Source organism: Micropterus salmoides, unplaced genomic scaffold (assembly GCF_014851395.1).
Source record: "Micropterus salmoides isolate LMB-PRFRI ecotype aquatic unplaced genomic scaffold, ASM1485139v1 Ms_hic_scaffold_21, whole genome shotgun sequence".
Lineage (NCBI taxonomy): Eukaryota > Metazoa > Chordata > Actinopteri > Centrarchiformes > Centrarchidae > Micropterus > Micropterus salmoides.
The window spans coordinates 20,247,450-20,266,409 of record NW_024041262.1 but is presented as its reverse complement, the minus strand read 5'-3'; the positions used below and the strand labels follow the sequence as shown (position 1 = coordinate 20,266,409).

The 18,960-nt window shown below is 39.1% G+C and overlaps 1 protein-coding gene across 4 annotated transcripts in view; it reads right to left on the bottom strand.

Moving 5' to 3' along the window:
* Positions 1–2,522, bottom strand: part of sdk2b (sidekick cell adhesion molecule 2b) — a 272,687-nt gene extending 270,165 nt beyond the window's left edge. For 3 of the 4 annotated variants that reach the window (XM_038735900.1, XM_038735899.1, XM_038735901.1), the window contains exon 1: positions 428–2,521. In XM_038735900.1, the coding sequence (XP_038591828.1) occupies positions 428–566 (139 nt within the window). In that variant the 5' untranslated portion in view covers positions 567–2,521. Of the gene's footprint in view, positions 1–427 lie in introns of all 4 variants that reach the window. The other variant, XM_038735898.1, reaches the window with a different exon arrangement.
* Between the last annotated feature and the right edge of the window lie 16,438 nt (positions 2,523–18,960).

The window sequence follows — 18,960 nt, the reverse complement described above, 5'->3', positions numbered from 1 at the left end:
GACGAAAGTCCTGGGTCTTGATCACAATAAACTTGATCCAAACCGGAGTTCCCCCTAAAAGTGTCATTAGTTATGATACAGACACCGCAAGCAGGATCCGAACTTAACAAAGTTCAGGTTTAGGTGACGTTCAGGGCTATGAGGAACACTTGTGAGAAAGTCACGCTGAAATGTTTAATCAAGGAAATAACAGTGCGCCACTCGCCTGCAATTAATATACAAGTGTGTCTGTGCGTGTGTGCGATGTGTAGCCTAATGAGAAAATTATAGGCTACGCGCAAAAGGCAATGAATAATTAACACATTAAGATCCGATACCACCAGAAAGGAAACGCTGCCACATGAACATCCAGCATAGCAGGGGAGCTACAGACACTAATCAGCCTGTGTGATGACTAATCTGCACCGTGCCCCGGTGTCCCTCTTACCTTGAGCTTGTGTTGAGTGTATGAGTAAGGAAAAAAATAAAATCCATGTGGCGCGCCACATCGATCTGCTCCAGGAGTCCTCAAACATGGTCTCAAACCGGGCAGACTGGACAACAAGTGCCCGGTGAGCTGGAAACATGTTACTGAGTGGTGATCCCGGTGTGGTTCTGCTGTTTTCCGCTTGCTGTCGGGTCTCTCTGTCTGAGAACCTGCGGCCACTTGAGCCGTGCAGAGCGCACCGGTAAGGGAGCGCAAAATAGAGCCGCTGCTGCAGCCTAACGCGACCGGAGAAATTCGGTCAGTGAGAGTCTATATTTGTTTTACAGTTCAAAAGTGCTCTAGTTCCACAGACCTCATAGGATGGTAATATATTTTCCTATAAGTGCCGAGGCAGTCTTGGTAGGTTTCTTTTAAGTAGCCTACTGGATGCAACTCAGATGAATCCAGGTTAAATCCAAATACAGTCCATTTCTCGCTGCACCTGTAAGAAGAAAAGCTGCACCTCATAGCCTACTTTTTCATCGTCACTTCTTGCCTCCTTGAGATGCTGTTTTCTTCTTTTCTGCCTCTTTCTTTAAACTTCACCCTCGTTGTCCGCAACCGAGTGGTTACAGTTTGTTTTGTTGTTTTTTTTTTTTCAAAAAGCGAACAGACTTTTACTCGAATCCTCACCACAGCGCACTGTCAAGGTCGGCCATTCAGTTTGGCAGCAGCACTGAGAAGAAGTTCAGCAGCTCGGAGAGCAGAGAATGAGGCTAACGGGGGGAAAAACTTAAATGCAGTCACACTGTCATGCTCGGAGCCCGCCGTGGAGGAGAGCCCGGCTGCCTGTGTGCATCGGATGAGGACGAGTCCTGGGTTCTTTATGAGGAAACATTAGAATCTGATGTGTTGTGAGCGCAGCACAGGTTGCCACCATGCGGCCAAGCGCAAAAACACACTCCCCGCTACAAAACAGCTAAGCATAGGATTTCCAGGAGAGGATTTTATTGCTTTCCACATCTCAAAAAAGGAGAAATGAATATAGTCCTTTGTTAAAATGATTTAAGGAACACGTGCTCTGCTTGTGTTGCCAGAGTTTGGAGTGGAGTGGTGCTTAGGGTGCCTGAGGAGAAATCACTGTAATATTTCTTTGGGGATTTAGTGTGTCTAAGTTTATTGACCTTCCACTATTTTTTATCCCCATTGCATCATTATAGGGATTTATATTTTTGCAGCATTTTAATGCTTTCAACATGATACTGTGTGTTAGTGTAGCACCCTTCCAAGCATGGTTGTATTGTTTTTTTTTCTGTTTTTGTTGAGGCAGTGGAATGTAATTCCCCATGCTGTTTGAGGTGCATGCCATGAATAGAAAAAGACACAAATGGCTGTCCTAAGTCTTTACACAGCCAAGACTGAAACTGCTGCATGTTATCTTGTCAGTGTTCTGCCTGTGTAGGAGAAGATGGGGGACAAGGAGAAGAAGAGGGTGAGAAATGAAGTGGAGGACAGAAGGAGGAAGAGCAAAGAGAGAGGGGGGAGGGGTGATAGAGAGTGACAGGCCAAATGTTTTTTCCAAAATGACAGTATCAGTAAGGTAGAGGCTGAGGGATAGAATGAGAGAGCATGACAGAGCAAATGTTCCTGTCTTGAAAATGACAGTGCCTTTCCGGGAGAAAACAGGAGTGCTAAATGTTTGTAATATTTTTGCGAATGGTGAGTCCCATCTAAGCCACCACAGGGCAGCAAGGAAATAATGCACCATGGTAATAGCTTCTATTGTTTCTCAGCATGATTTGGCTTTCTCCCTCTTATCCAAAAATGTGATACCTTGCACAAAAGTTAATAATAGGAGAGTTAACATCAGGAAAACCAAGACAGAGTGCTTCCTCTGCCACCCCCAGGGCTGCTCAGGGACCTGGTTATGATTTTTCAAAGTACTTACTGTGACTGAACTCAGCAAGAGGGTAATTTAGAAAATCCCTGGACACAGTATTTTCTGCCACCGCTTTCTGCGCACACAAGTGGCAAAGGCATTTGTTTGTGCGGCTTTCTTTCTTGGCAGATGCCAACACCGCCAGGTGTTAGCCCTCGGTGTTGTTGAGCAATGGCTGGCTGTGATCACAGGTGCAAAACCAGCTTACTGCAAGCTGTATTCACGTTTATCCAGGCCTACAATTAACCACATAACTGGTAATGATGATTCAGACTTATCTGCAGCAAACTGCAATTATTTAAAGTTTTTCTGACATTTGCCCTGGGCATCCATATTTAATACCTTAGACCATTGGATGCCATTCTTTTTGCACAGCGGAGGAGACAGAAAGGATGGCAAAGAAGTAACTGGAGGAAACACTTGTACTTTCCCTTTAAGGGTGGGGTAAGCAATTCTAATACAATCTTAGTTTGCCAATATATGCTGTTCTTGTGATGTATTCTGTATAGCAGGAGAGTTGTGAGTATTGCTGTCTTGAGCTGGTGTGATGGCTATGGGACCTCTCGTCCTCTTTGCATGTTAGTTTAACAACAGCAACTGTAGCGACAGTTTGCTAACCCACTACTTTGCCAATGTTAGTTACATTACTGGCAGTGTCGTACTTCGCTCTTGTATCATGGTATTTGTCATGGTATTGGGATTTTTCCCAGAATCACTTAACCCACCTTTAAAGGACTGTAGCTCTCTAAATTCGAATAACATATATTGGTAGCCTACTTTATTTTGATGTCCAGCTGAAAATGTATGCATTACTGGTGTAGAATTTTTAAGTGTTTTGCCATTGTTCTTGACAGTGGTTTCCATTCATTTCTGTATGTCACTGCAGACTTGCAAGTTTGTTTTTGTTAATACAATTTGATGCAAGAAATGAGAGGAAATCAGTTATTGCCTGGATTGGCAGAAATTGTAGATTTCAGAGATGGTTTTAAAGTAAAACAAAATTTTGTACAATGTCTAAAACATGCAACAACCACACGTGTGGTCTTTCAAGCACAAACATGCACTGATTCCTAAAACCACTCTTACTATTTCCAATGAAAACCCTTTTTTCACACCTTCCCAAACAACGTGTCTTTCATTCACACTCTTATTGACTGAATCTTCAACCATGAAGTGCAGCACTGACAATAAAATTCAGGTCTCATTTCATTTCTATCAACAAAGTAAAAGAAGCACTCAGAGGTAAAATTCCCCCTGTTTTTCTGAGGCCTTGGAGGAGAGCAGCAGACATGAAGAGAGGAGAGGAGAGGAGAGGCATTTTGAACAACAAAGAGCATCAGTGTTTGAAATCATCGGAGATACGTTTGGACCAAAGCCCCCATCAACAGCTCAGATCCCCACTTGGGTTTGGTGGTGAGAATTCTGCCTGAGATGAGGTAAGATCACGAATACACACATAGACACATAAACATGTCAAAAGCTCCAAAAGCAAATCATATCAGAGAAATGGTCTGTTGGCTGCCTGATTGAAAGACAGAGGTCAGAACTCCAAAAGCAAGGGCCTGAGGGAAAACTCGTGAGTGCTTCAGAGAGATCTGTGAAGTTCACCTCCTTTTCCAAACACATAGACGTCACTCTTATGTCCTTATGCAAAATTGACCCCAATGACAACTTAATGGTAATAGTGGATGCATTTATGTCCAATTATATTTCTCTACAGGAGAGTGTGCCATAATCTGCCTTAAAAAGCTGAAATAGAGGAGAAGAACATGCAGGTCTTGTCATTAGATGAAAGGCTCATTGCTATTTATCAAACATTTCTTACACCATTAACATTTCTCTGCCAATTAACGCCCATTTAAGAAGAGGCATCAAAGGAACAGGGATTCTCTTAAGCAAAATTAATGCTTCATCCTCTCTTCCACCACTCTGACCAACCTCACTGGAGGTTTAATGAATCGGAACCAGCAGGGGATAATGGGAATGGGAGCTCAGTGGGAGGCCAATGGGGTGATGAGCATTGCTTATCACCTCCAAGGCCAATTACAATCAAGATCTGTCATAGTCTCCGTCTGATAGAGGAAGAGTCATTGTCTCCCATGGGGCCTAGCTGACCAGGTGAACAGCCTCAGTCAACACACTGAACAGAATGCAGCCTCATTTAGATGCATTAGTATAAGCAGATGTAGCTGACAGCAACTTACTGTACCTCATTCTCCTATGATATTTGATATAACCATCTACTGGTTTATATTTTAAAACTAAATTTATATGTATCCACCTCCCACAGACAAACATTCTTACAGACTAATTACCATTTAGTTAAATAAAAGGAACTTAGAATAATGACACATTGGGCTCAATATGCTCAACAACTCGGAAGAGTAACCTTGAGGAATATTTTCTTTTGTACAGCACCTCCAATGCCACGGTACGTCACTGTCATATTCACAGTGGGTAGGCTAAATTGCATTCTATTTGTAAAAAAAAAACAAAAAACAAGCCTTTAAAAAACGGATAGACAGTCTAAATTATATAAGGATTGCAGGCATTTTGGCAGATGGAGATGAGTAAAAGAAAAATCCAATAGTATTCATCAGAGAGAGAGAGAGAGAGAGATCAGTCAAAAAGCATAGAGAGGAAAGAGGAGCAGAACTGTTTGTATAAGTGAGACAGATGGTCAAAACAGAAGAAATATGTTAAGCGTTACTGCGCCAACCTTGGCAAAGGAAGGCCTATAACGTAGAGAGAAAGGTAAAGAGTGTAGGCGTAGGAGTTAAGAGAGAAATAAAGAAAAAATAAAACTGTTAGAGAGAAAAGTGTTTTGAGATACAAACAGACAAAACAGGGGAAGTGCACTAATAACTCTTCAGTCTGCTTGTTGTTTCTGATCTGCCTATAAATCCATTTTACCAGCCAGCACCAAAAACTGCACTTGCCCCTCTCTACAAACACTCGAATGCTAAAAATATGTGCATGGATATGATCATGTAGCACCTGAGCAGGAATTGCACCTGACTGCATCACCCTCTGATTAACATATGCATGCTGTTCCCTTTCTCACACATTCGAGAGACTGCAAAATAAATCTTTTAGCTTCAGTTCTTCCATTAAGGGTTAGTTCACCCAAATCCCCCCAAAATATATTTCTCCTCTGAGTGGAATTGAGCCATAAAGATAGTTTTGGGTTTATTTGAGAATTATGCTGCTGACCTAATACAATGGAAGTAAATGGAACTTTGTTTGTGATGCTCACAACTTTGAGATAATAATAATATGAAATACATAAAACACAATGTAAGTCATAGTGATTGTGTATTAAGAAAGGAAGTGATGTTTGCTATTGAATTTTGAAATACTTTTCTGGCTGTCAATGCTGTCTTAACATTTCCATTTGTTATCCAACGAAAGGTTGAGGTCAAGGGCAGTCCAGTTGCCCTTGACCTCAACCTTCGTTAGATAACTATGATCTGGATGATTGAGAACCTTCAGACATCACAACTTACTTAATGTGGACAGATTGAGGTTTTAACCTTAGTCCATCTTTGATAGGCTAGGACCTTATCACCTATTATTCGGAATTTAGTTTTCATGGGCAACTATATTTCGTTTCAGTGGCAGGTGTCACCATCTTTTTTTGATGTCCCAAGAGTCTCCAAATATGAACCACATTTTATATTTCCATGTTGCAGTGCAGTGATTTAAAGATGCTCTTCAGACCTTGGCAGCAGTTTAATAACTATTGGTAAAAAGCTGACACAGTATGTGCTAAAAATAGCATGTGCAGAATGTATATGCAGGATATAGTAAGTACATCTTACTGTGTATGGCTCATTTAGGTTTTCAGGGTAACTGTACATTTCTCTGTCTTATAGCAGGTCTACATTATAGCAGGCACTACATGTTGGCTTCACTATGAACCTTTTTGGTTCATTCTTGAAGCATTTTGAAATTTACTGTGGTGTATGAGCTGTACAAGATCTTCTAGTACTATACAAGACAATACTTGAAAATCTGCCTGCCTTGATTTGGCTAAAATGCTAGAAAGTTTGGCTATTAGAAGAATTTAGATAAATTCAAACACTCTAGCAGATGATTCTCTATCTGGCTATGTATTCAGATGCTTTCATCAAGTTGGACCAGCATTTCTAAGGATATATATAAATGTTTGTATCTCTCTCTCTCACACACACACACACACACACACACACACACACACACACACACAGGAACATATACATGTACACACTTGCAACACACAGGAACATATACATGTACACACTTGCAACACACAAGCATGTACAGACAAACAAGCAAATACAGCAGTGACTGCAAGTGACGGTTACCTGGGCCAAGGAGGTGCAGTTGCCGTATAGCTTGAGAATCCTTCACTTCACTTTTATCACTGGCTGTGGAGAATGAATATAAAGCTACGTCAAAGCTGAAAGAGAGCATCATTCTTTAAGTCCTGATTGAATTCTGGGCTATAAGCCCTGATGGATCCAAAGTGTCACTCTGTGTAGCCCAGACATTCTGCCTAAAACCTGCTCTGTGTTGAAAAGAAGGCCAAACACTGACACCATCTAAGTCAGTGATGCCCATTTGATTTCTGCCTTTAGTATATTATATGGACACATAAACACATATGCATATATAGTACATACATATACAGTACACCAATGAGCAGTACCAAGTTTTTTTTCTTTAACTTTATACTGCTTTCTTTTCCTACAAAAACCAAACTGCAAGCCATTTCAGTTCTGACTTTAGTATATTATATGGACGCATGTATATGTATGTATGTATTTGTGTGTGTGTGTATATATATATATATATATATGTGCACTTCGACTAACATACTGTAAATAAACACACGGACAGACTGAGCCCCAACTGGGTTAATTTTGTTGGGGCACATTGGATCAAACATTAGTCAATGCAGAGCTTTAATTAATGCAAACATAAAACCTTGGGCACCTTTATCAGATGGAACATAGATGCTCCTCCACCCACTGGTATGCATTTAGGTCAATGCATGTGTCATTGAGCCTGGGGCCAGAAAAGGCATTCGCTGCCACACTCACTGCTACAATGGTAGTACTCTGCTTCAGCATCCATGTTGGAGTCTCGACCCTCACGCCCCCACAGTGGTGAAGGCGGTGGTGGGAGCTAAATTGTTTGTTGTTTTTTGCTGATTTATTTTGTTTCTCCTACTTCTCTCTAGGAAAAGACTCTCATTGTATGATGGTAAGGTGTCCCTAAAAGAGGTAATTTACCCAGTACGTTTTCTCTGCAGAACATTTTACTTTTCCAATTCTGTTGCATGCGCTCAGATTGTTACATGTCAAACAGGTTGTGTTCAGCCAAATGCGACCATTGGACCATGCTTTTTTCTCTATTAGGAATATCACATTTTAATGTCCATATGAGGGCCATGTCTAATGCAATATTACCTTTAGTTATCTATTCATTATGCCTACCTGTCCATGTGGGTGGTGTGAGATAGAGAAAAAGACAAAGTACATGCACAAAGACCGCACACACCACTCAATGTGTGCCAGCTTGTGCGCGCAGCCGCTATTACCATTTCCTATTCATCCTAAGACCTGGCCCTGTCATATTTAAGATTGTTTTCTTCTGTGCACCTCCGATGAGATAATGACACTCTTAGAAAGTAGAGGAGGAAGGACAAATGATGGACTTAGTGTTGGACTTCTGTACCCAGTAATTCAACTCATTCGTTCCTTTTGCTATAGATCTTTCACGCAAGTGTTGCAGCCTTTGCCTTAATTATGAGTTTTTTTATGTCATCCTATCAATCACACACTTTTGTTGTTGTCTATGAATGCACTGAACGTCCATGTCATTCAGTCAGGAATCTTATTTGAATCCTATCTAGCTCATAGATTTTCAGTGATTATGAACACAGTGTCCTTGTCCAGTATCTTGTAATTCAATAAAATATTTTTGAATAAACCTGTGTGCACATTTATACCTAAAGGGGGCTTAAATGCCACCAGATCTAATAATTTGAAATCAATTTAAATTCTATACGACCAACATAACAACAACCTAGTTTAGGTCATTATGTAAGTTCGGACAAGAATGCAGGACAACAAACAAACTTTATTTGTTCTCTTTAAAGGTAAAGATAAAAACCACAGTGAATTTCACAGGGAGGAATTCTTGTCTGGGAAATGAGGCTTATTTTCATCAACACTAGAGGAATACTTTAAGGGAGCCTGAAGAAATTTGAGTGCAAATTAGAGAAAACAAATGTATTATGAGATCTTGAGTATGCACAATGGAACTTTCTATTAAGAAGTAAAAATTGCTGGGAGGTCTTATTTCTACACTTGTAAAGCTATTACTGACAATCATAAAAATCCTGATGTTCTCTTCTCAGCAAGTGACAGTCTCATTAATCTTAATCCATCTAAATATTTTGATATTGTTTCCTCTTTTAAATGTGAATGTTAAGCTTGAGTAGCCATCAGTATAAGTCTAGTGAGTCTAGTAATGCTGTAAATATTTAACTATATAAAATGTGGAATGCTGTTCAATGGTCCCACACACTGCATCTTCCTTCCTCTGCATCTGTTCTCCAGTACCTTACAAAATGACTAATTGTGCTGTGGACAAACTGAGGAGAAACAGCTTCATTTATCCTTACAGCATGTCCACCATGTATCCATCCACAGGGGTGGATAGTTAAAGCGATTGAGGAAAAGCTACATGAGCCAGTGATTATTCTGAATCGAGGCAAACAAATCCACTTCCACTCACCCAGACTGTGTAGATCTGGCTCATGATGCCGAGGTCCATATGTAACTCTCCTGGTGGTAGTCACAAATTGCAGTGACATCAGCGTTGACGTTTTGAATGTCAGGGACGTGGGGACCTTTCACATAGCGAAGGTCATGTTTGGCCTCTATCCACAGATTCTATGCAGCCTTCCATAGCGAACTGGGCCAGACATCACCTTGCCTTTCGTTGTAGGCCAACACATCCTTACCATTCAGGAAATGTTGGAGGACAGGACAAGGAGTTGCATCAATATAGTAGGCTCATGACATGCATGAATCTCAGTTAAATTCACTCTAATTATTCTTGTAAGACTCCACCAAAAATCCATGTTATTCTTGTTGAACATGTTGGATGATATAAATGTCTGTTTTCACGTAGCCTGGCATGCAGCGTGACAGTGTCTGTTTCTCTGGCAACAACAGAACACAGGGTGGGGCTCAACAATACTGGAGTGACTGACACAGGGTTAGAGCATGTGCGTCATGGCATGTGAACTGCATATCTGTAAACAGTGTTCTTAGTGAATATGCACTATTGTAGGAATGTTTGTTAAAGCAATTTATGCTAATATACAGCTAATATTCAATATTGATTTAGCATGTGAAATAAGAGCAACTGAGCATGTCTGTATTTACTAAAAACAAAAATGGAAGAAGAAACTTAAAGAGCAAAGAGAACACAGTGTCATTGCAGCTTGGCAGCAATCACACAATTACATGCTTGGTTAGAAACATGATAACCACAGGCTGGGCACCAGTGCACAGTGCTGTTCAAATGCAAGTTGGCAAAATAATTTTGTATCTTCTCAATCACAGTGATGGATCACCTTCACTGATGGAATAAGACATGTTGGGAGTCATTTTGTAGCCTGGCAGTTTTGGAAAAACTGATTTAAAAATCATGATGTATGCATGTAAAAATGGCATCCAAGATAATATTAAATGTGATTGCTTTCAAGCATACAAAATGCAAAAAATTAGGATAACATTTCTGCCATGCTGGAATGATCCTGTAAAGAGGTTTGGGTTTCAGTAGAAGAAGAAGAGTATACCTTTCAAAATTTTCATAATCTTTCTGCCCAACTTAGCCGTGATTAATGAGCAATCAGTTCTTTGTAAAATTAATATTTAACTTCATACTGGCACTTTTTTTTCCTGCACTCCCACTGTCTCTTCAAGTCTGTTTTTCTAGTTACGCTGGCCGCAGACCTGTTGAAGAGCAAAATATTTCACTCATCACATGAGTGTTTCAGAGCTGTTCTCTTCTTGTTACTTTCTTATGTATCTGGCAAAATCGTTTTTGTTTTATTTGTATTGCTGCAGTATAAATACCCAATTTTGATTGGTACAGAAATAAAAATACAAGAAGCATTATTAAAATAAGTTACATGAAGTCAATCTACTGACTGGAGGATTAAAAAACAAACCTCAAGGTGATTGCACTTGTCATCCTTATCATTTTTGAATGTCACCTTTTATTTGTCTCTTTCAGCATTTGGTTTCTCTGAAACATTCCACATATCAGTCTCTGTTACCTGTGTTCTCATGAGTTACATTCACATAATGCAGGTAATGCCCATATTTCTTAAGTTAATATAAAAAGTTTTTTTGTGAGTTGCATACCATTTGAAGTAAAAAGACACCCTTGACTTTTAATTTCAGTGTCATAATCTATGAAATCTCACTATATGTGTCTTATTAATACAGAGAGTTCCGAACCCAAAAGCACTACTCATACAAAGCCAATGACAGTTCAAAACACAGTTACAACTTGAGGTGTAGTCCAATGGAAGAAGTGGTGAGCGTAGCAGAATGGCAGACAAAAGCCAAGCAAAACAGATAGAGCTAGCAGCAGCATTAAGATGGCTTGATGCAGAGCAATGCTGGCAGATGAAGATCACAGATGAGTGCAGAACCTGAACACAGAGAGACACACAAGGTTAGACAAAAGATTGCTAAACTCGAGGAATTACTTGCATTAGTGCTATGGCCGTAGCTCAGGTACCACATAGGCAAACTGACAATCTGGCGAAGACTGGAGCGAAGAGCCAGGGTAGATGTACTGCTGGGTCTTGATTGCAGGAGCGGAACGCCGCGCTCAGACACGCATACCCACACAGACAGGGAAATGAACAGAGGACTGATGGAACATAAATAGAGGGGGAAAAAACAGCAGAGAACACAGGTAACAAGAGAGGAATACTGTGTCCCTGTTTTAAACATAATAATGTCCTATAATAATGTGTCCCAGTTTGCCCCAACACTTCTCTCCTAAATCTTTAAACCACATAATAAAGGTTTCTAGAGTTTATATCTTGGAACCGGCTCAAAAGTTATTGGCAATGTCTTTGATCAACTGATACAATGTTTGTGTTGTGCAGACAAGTGCAAACTGTAAAATGTATCCCAATAAAATTGAGATGACTCCCATGACTGTCAAGACAAAGTGGGCCTCACAGAAAACCTTATATGCCGCTTCATTATAACAGGGAATGTGTAACTTCCACGTTAGTGAATTTTGCTTTAACATTTCCTGTGAGGACAACTTCAGCTATGATTCATTCTGTGAGGAGTTAGTCATTTCCAAACCCACGCCTTTGAAAATCTTGCAATCCCATATCTATATGTCCGTCTATCAGTCTTACTTAAGCAACTCATAAAGAGTAAGGAATCTAAAAATGAGAGAGAGAGAAAGAGGGAGAGACGCGCAAGACCTTGATCTCCCCAGGATTGGTTCACCCTAATTGCCATGTATGGGCGCCTGAGTATACACGTCAGCCCCCTTTATCCACACAAAGCCCCTCATTAAGAGCTGGTTGGACAGCGAGCCCAGTGCCAAGGTGAATGCTGGCTAGAAGCGGCAGCCTGGCATCCACATGCAGGTGCAGAGCTGCCTGCTTTAATTGACAACAGGAGAAGAAAAGGCTCCTTGCTGTGCATGACATACCCGCCTTCTCTCTCTCTCTTTCTCTCTCTCTCTCTCTCTCCAACTCTCCCTTTCTGATGAACTCAACTTCTCTGTTCCAGCTCTCAGCTCCAACTTTCATTCTCAAAATATCTGTCTCTCATACTGAACCCTCTTATTATTTTGTTGACAAAACATTTAAATCAAACGCAAGCTGTCTGTCTTACTGTCTGTCTTTAATGAAGAGGAGCTGTTTGTTCTTTTAATGGTAGCCTCAGTGGTTCTCAACATACAAACACTGGTGTCTCCTGGACAAACTATTATAGGTTTATCTTATGGTCATCATTTTTAATTATTTCAACTTATTTTGTCTAAAATTATGTTGTTGTTATTTTGGCAGATGGCTCTAAATACAATCCCATGAGCCTAAAGGCCGCTGCCTTTATCATCATTGCTGAATCTACCAAAATCTACCTAAAATCCAAAAGTGAACAGATTTACACAACTGAAAGTGTTATTGGGTTTCTGCAAGTCAAAAACTTTAGCAGTGCATGCAATAGAATTTTAAGTTTGGTGATACAATACCTTTGGACTTGTAGTTAACTTCTCTCCTTACATTTTTATGTACAAAGGCTTTTTTTTCAAAGAACCAGGTATTTTCCAATGCAGTTTCATGTCTATCCAAGCCTTGCAAGTGCTGCAACTGCCAATCACCAAATAGTGGATCCAACTGAGAGTCATAGGAATGCAGGGGACCCACCTGCACCTTACAGAGAGAAAACTGAATTAAGAGAATACAGAAACAATTAGGTGAAATATGGATCTTTGATGTTCCCATAGGATCAATACCTTTTATCAGTGTTATCACCACACTGAAACTTTTTGGTGTCAGAAGCAGGGAAGCTGGATCGGTTTCAGCTGTCCATTTGTTTCAGTCATTTTGCACACAGCACAATGAGTGAAACAGAGAGTGGTTGGGCACAAAATGTCTAATGAATTAAATGGATTTTGCTACTTCTTGACAGTGAGAAAAGGGAAGCATTCACATCTGAGCAGATGCAAAGTGGGGTTTTTTTTTGCTAGTATCAAAGATCCCACACATTGGTCCACTTTACCTCCATCTCCTCATTCATTTCAATAATTCATGAATTTTGCAGAAATCATTTCAGGCAAAAAAACCTTTTCAATTAAGCGTGGAGTGCTGAGCAAGGTTTTTTTCATATTGGAAGGAAAGTGCATCTTCTGGTTACACGTGTCTATGAAATGTCTCTATTTCAACTTGAAACAGTGATTTATTATAGTCTGAGTGTGCATTTCTACAGACGTCATTAACATGAACAGGTAGGAGAATAAGAAACAGAGACAGACAACAGGAAAGGAAAAGCCATATAAGATAAAGAAAGGTATGTGCTTTAAGGAACCAAGAGAGGTGTATAAGGGTGTTTCAGAACGGTGCAGTGTTTGGTACTGAAGTGACCATGTTTAGAATATGTTTAGTGCCCCTGAATTCTTCACCAAGTTCACCCTCACTCGGTCCATTTCTCACATTGTTTTTTCCCAGGTGGTTTTATTTATATATTTATAAAGAGAATGTGCCTGAATTACACCTGGCCTGTGTTTAAAAATGATGTTAATTGTCATTCTTTGTTTCTCTGATTTGAAATGAAAAACGCCAAAACAGATGAGGACATTTGGAAGCTCCTGCACATTGTACAAGCAACCAAACCAAGCAAAGGTTAGCCAAGCTGTTACCATTTCTTTTGCTACCTACTCACTTAGAACCTTAAGTTTACTTTGTCATTGTACAAGAATACATGTCATACATGCAGGTTATACAACATGTTACCAGTTAGGTAAACCTCTTCTCTCTGTTCTTCTTTCATTTTATACAAAGTGATGTCAAATATCTTATTTTTGAAGGGACTTCCTTCACTGTTGACGAAGCTGGCATCTTGAGACTTTGTTAATGAGTACATTTCAAAACTACCTAAAACAGATTTCATAGGGGACTCAGGGTGGGAGTCTTGAAATGACGCACTTCATGTGACAGCATACATTCACGAGGCAGATACTTGACACTTGACCCAAAGTAACGCTTCTGTGTCACCGCTACTGGCTACGGGTTTTCTGGAAGCAGCAGGGATGCTGCTACGTACGCGTCCTACGTCTCTGACACACTAAATTCTAAAAGGACGCAGTAAACTCATGACGTACCCTATTTTTCTGTCATTATGCTTATGTTAAATTGTGAACAAGAAATCCATGTTGAAATTAGGGGCGTTTCCAGGCTCTTGAAACACTGGGGGCTTAGCTCAGCCCAGAATAGCTCCTGTGTTTCAGCAGGTTTTCTGCTTATGTTCAAAACTTTCTGCACATTCAAAATCTCTCCCACATATCTGTGTTCTCTGACATTTTCAGAATAAGTTGTAATATTACGAGAATAAGATCACAATTTTGAGAATAAAGTCAAAATATTTTAACAAAATCCAACGGCCCCTCTGCTGTGCATTACACTGCGTCATTATTAAGCTGTTATGCTAGTAGGCTAGCCTTCAGACTGTCTGACAGACAGGAACCATGTGGGACTGTACTGGATAAGACGAGCTCACTGTTCTTCATTGGAGGTGGAACCGAAACCGAAATCTGAAGAAACACTATCCTCCATCAATGGAAGCCATTTGGCGGAAAAGGATGGCATCCAATCATGGGAGTAAGAGGGTGAACAGATGCACCAGAAACATCTAAACATTCTGCAACATGTAATTTAACGATCACTTTATACACAATCTCTTCTCCACTGTGCAATTATTGCAGATGTGCATTGTCAAACAACAATGAATCACAACTAGTTTGATGCGTTTTCTTAAATTATTAGTTACCTAGTTTAAACATGTGATGTGTAGCAGCAGACTAAATGTGTGTTTATTTGTGTGGGAAACAGTTTTCTGGGTCCCCAGGTGTGTGTGAGTGGGATTTTGATAATGGTGGCATTTCTCCAACCTTAAATTCAAATATTGTTTTTTCCCCTCTAATCCACTTTTATTTTTAATTTCTGCTTTTGTCATGTCGAGTCAAACAGGGTGCAGGTAAAAGAGGGATTGGACCCAGAATGAAGACACTGAGTTAAATGTACAAGAAGGAGGTGATTAACAAGGTACAGCTGGAACACATTAGAGCAGGGCAGTCAGTCAACCTGGAGTAGAAACAAAGTTACACAAGACACACCAGGAAGGACACTTTCAAAATAAAAAAGTGTCAAAACTCAGACCCAAAACCATGACACTCTTGAGTCGCCTCTTTCAGGAAGGCAGAATGAAATTAAAATCATCCAGGTCACTATTTAGCCTCTGGGGTGCAACGGCCAATGTTTTGGGGCTTTCGGTATATCTGATCGGATATCTGGACCTCCTTTTACGAGTAATATTGACATTTTTCATCCAAGTAGTATTGACCAATCACGTTTGAAAGAACTTTGGTTGCACACAAATCCGTGCAGAGAGCAAAGGAGGTGGAATGCATTGGCCGAAATGCAATTTCGGAACCCATCAGCTATCTCTAAACTGCAATTTGAATGCAGATACATTTTTAAAAGAGCTAATAAAAAGCTAATCTCCAGGGTTCCAAAAGTGAAAAAAAGCTACATTGTCGTCAGACGACAGCAGATAGGTTCCGATATTGTATTTCGGCCAATGCATTCGGCGTCTTTTACTCTCTACATGGACTGTTTACTTGCATGCAAACCACTCAAATATGATTGATCAATACTACTTAGCCTAAAAATGGTCAATACTACTCTGACTACAAACTGACTACAGACGTAAACCAGAACACGTCTGATACCAAAATCTTGCCCCTTGCATACAGATTCTGCATTCATGCAGATATCTGTTATATCTGAATAGAGATTAAAAACTTTTGTTATTTATTGCTTGATACAAGATGCTTGCTTGAAACACTGGTTAACTAGTATTCATTAAATGTGTATAGATATGCAAAGGGCTGTCCATGTGTTTGCATGTGTGTGTAGGTGTCTGTTCTAAAGTTTAGTTGTCTGAAGGTCAGCATACATTTTCCCGGGGATGCTAATTAAATCATCGCCAGCAAACTTGTGCCAAGCTAACATCTTGAGCTATTATAACACAAACTATATTTCTCTCTGACAAATTGTCTCTAATTTCTTGTTGATCTGCACTGAGTTACATGTCTTGCAAGATGTTTTGATGGAGAAAACAGATGAAGAATCCATATGTTTCTTTGACCCTGATGATATATACTGTATTCTGCTGCAGTAAACACGTTCAGGAAGAGCTACTTTTCAGTCTTTGTTTGTTTCTGTCAGAACTGTGGGAGTTATTTGGAGAGCTCTTTAAATACATTTTCACTCTTTTGCCTCTGTAATATATGTCAACCAGGTGATCAAAATGATGAGAGTAACAATATGTGCTTATTTGCCTTTAAACGTTTGTCAGTGTGAATGACAAGGCAGCATTACTATAATAATAACAAATGCAGTACAGAACGGCAGACCACATTTTGACAAATTACCACTGTCCATCCTTGGATAAATTCCCAATTATCCTTCAATAGTCCACCACTAAATACCTGATGCTAACATGCTCACAATGACATGTAACATGCTGATATAATGTGGTTATCATTTTAGTTTAGTATGTTAGCATATTAACTTTTCCTAATAACTATTAAACATGAAGTACAACTGCTGATAGCAATGTTCATTTGTTTTTCCAGTTAGCTGGTCATTATCCTGAGGATGACTATGGAAGCATATTGCTACCATGCAAGAAAAAGAAGAAAACATCAGAATCGCGTTATACTGCAAAAAGTTTGTTATAAATAGATGTTTTTCATGTTATCACAAGATAGTTTCTCATAAGACATACAATCTTTATATAATAAGATAAATAGTTTATAACAACGTTATAACAAGAAAAATTTACTAAGCAGATATATACCATGACAAAATATGTCATCATGTTAAGAAATTTTTCTTGTTATAACAATATTCTATTTATCTCTATATAACGTGAAATGTTTCATGGTATTTAACATAAAAATGTCATATCATAATGTGTAAGCTTATTGTTATACTGTTATTACAAGAAACATTTCTTGTTATAAATAAAACATTAACATTATAACAATATAAATAGTATATTGTTAAAAGAAAAGTTTCTTGTGAAAAGTGTGTAACTTACATCAACATTTCATGTTATAATGTGCAACTGATCCGTTTTTCTTTTTCTGGTGTGGCAGCAATAAAATGAAGCATCAGAGCACTAAAACGACCTAAAACAGATTTTCACAGGTGAATGAAATGGAGGTAGAGCATACTTTAAAACTACACAGCCTTCATATCACAGCATTTCATTAAACAGCAGTTTTATTGGAACAAAGCCAGTAAATTACAAATGGAGTAAAAAATATCCATGTCATCCAAATTGCATTAGATGAACTACTTTTTTTGTGATGTATCTCAGGCAGATCAAGACAATTTGTGATTCATCTTGTGGCCACAAAGTTAAGCTACATTTAAAATGACACACTTTTCAATGGAGATGATTGGTAATCATTTTGTCACACCTCTTGAGCTGATTGTTGGTTTGGTTTCATATTTTTATGTGTGAAAGCTATTGCTGAACATGGTGGAATAAATTGCATTCTGTGATGAGTAATTGGTCCATTGCTAGGTTCAATTTTATTGTCCCATTTCCCATTGTATTTGCCTGCTGCTGTCATATTACACCTTATACTATCACACACATATTACACTATCTAATTGATTTAGGAGCAATTCTAAGTTAAAAATATTCACCAAATGCACAGTTTGTAATACAGTTACAGCAGTCAAAGGCAAGTGGACTTGGTTGAAGATACTCAAAGACGTAGCAGTATTTGAGATGCTGTGAAATCCTTAGAGGCCACATGGGTTTATATAAGACAATCACAGTTACTTCAAGACGTCAAGCAGCACGTTCCATTTTTGCGTTAAGAAGTTCTTCAATCAATGTACTGTAGTCTGTGTCCTCTCTCCTCAAGGCTGCAATCAGTACTGTATTGTACTGTATGTACAAAAAACACAAATTATTGGAAAAATATTCTTTAATACATATCTTGGTGGGAGAAAGAACAAATAGGGAGAAAAGTGGTGAAGTAAATTTAGGACATGAAAATGGTAGCATTACAATGTGTTTAAAGGTGCATCATGCTGGTCAGAATACTAAAACTCTGAAGGGAATACAGTCAGTGATAATGAGTTTTCAGAACAAAGTATTAGAGGAGGGAATGCTTGCCCAAAAGTAGAAAGAAGCAGTGCTATAGTTACAATGGAAACAGTGAAATATTATACTCAAGCAGCAAATTATTGACCAATGGTAAGTCACCTTATAAATCAAATGAATTCATTAACATTATATTCTGGTTCTTAAGATTTCATCACTGGTTGGTTTAGCAACACGTCTTTAAGCAATTAACTGCTTTGTCTGAAAGGCAACAGAAGAGCAACCGGTGTATCTGTGCAGCCAAACAAATCCACATTGTTTTAATAAATGTCAGTCAATTGCCTTTTTCCATTGTCCCATGAGAAAACTTGATCCGGCTTCATGCTGCACACAGTAGTTTTCCACACAGTAAGCAATAAACAATGCCTCCTTGATGTCAGTGACAAATACAGTGCATTTCATGTGACTGCTTCATCATAAAAGCCAGCCTCTGTTTCGCCAGATAAATGCTTGAAGCAGCAGTGGTAGGAAATGTTTAGTTTAGTCATTAGCAGCAACTTATTACAACTCTGATATGGTGTTTGGAGAGCAAACATTAAATAGGGGCGGACAGTAAAGAATGGCAGATACTGACACTTAATAGAATAGAAACTAATATATAGACA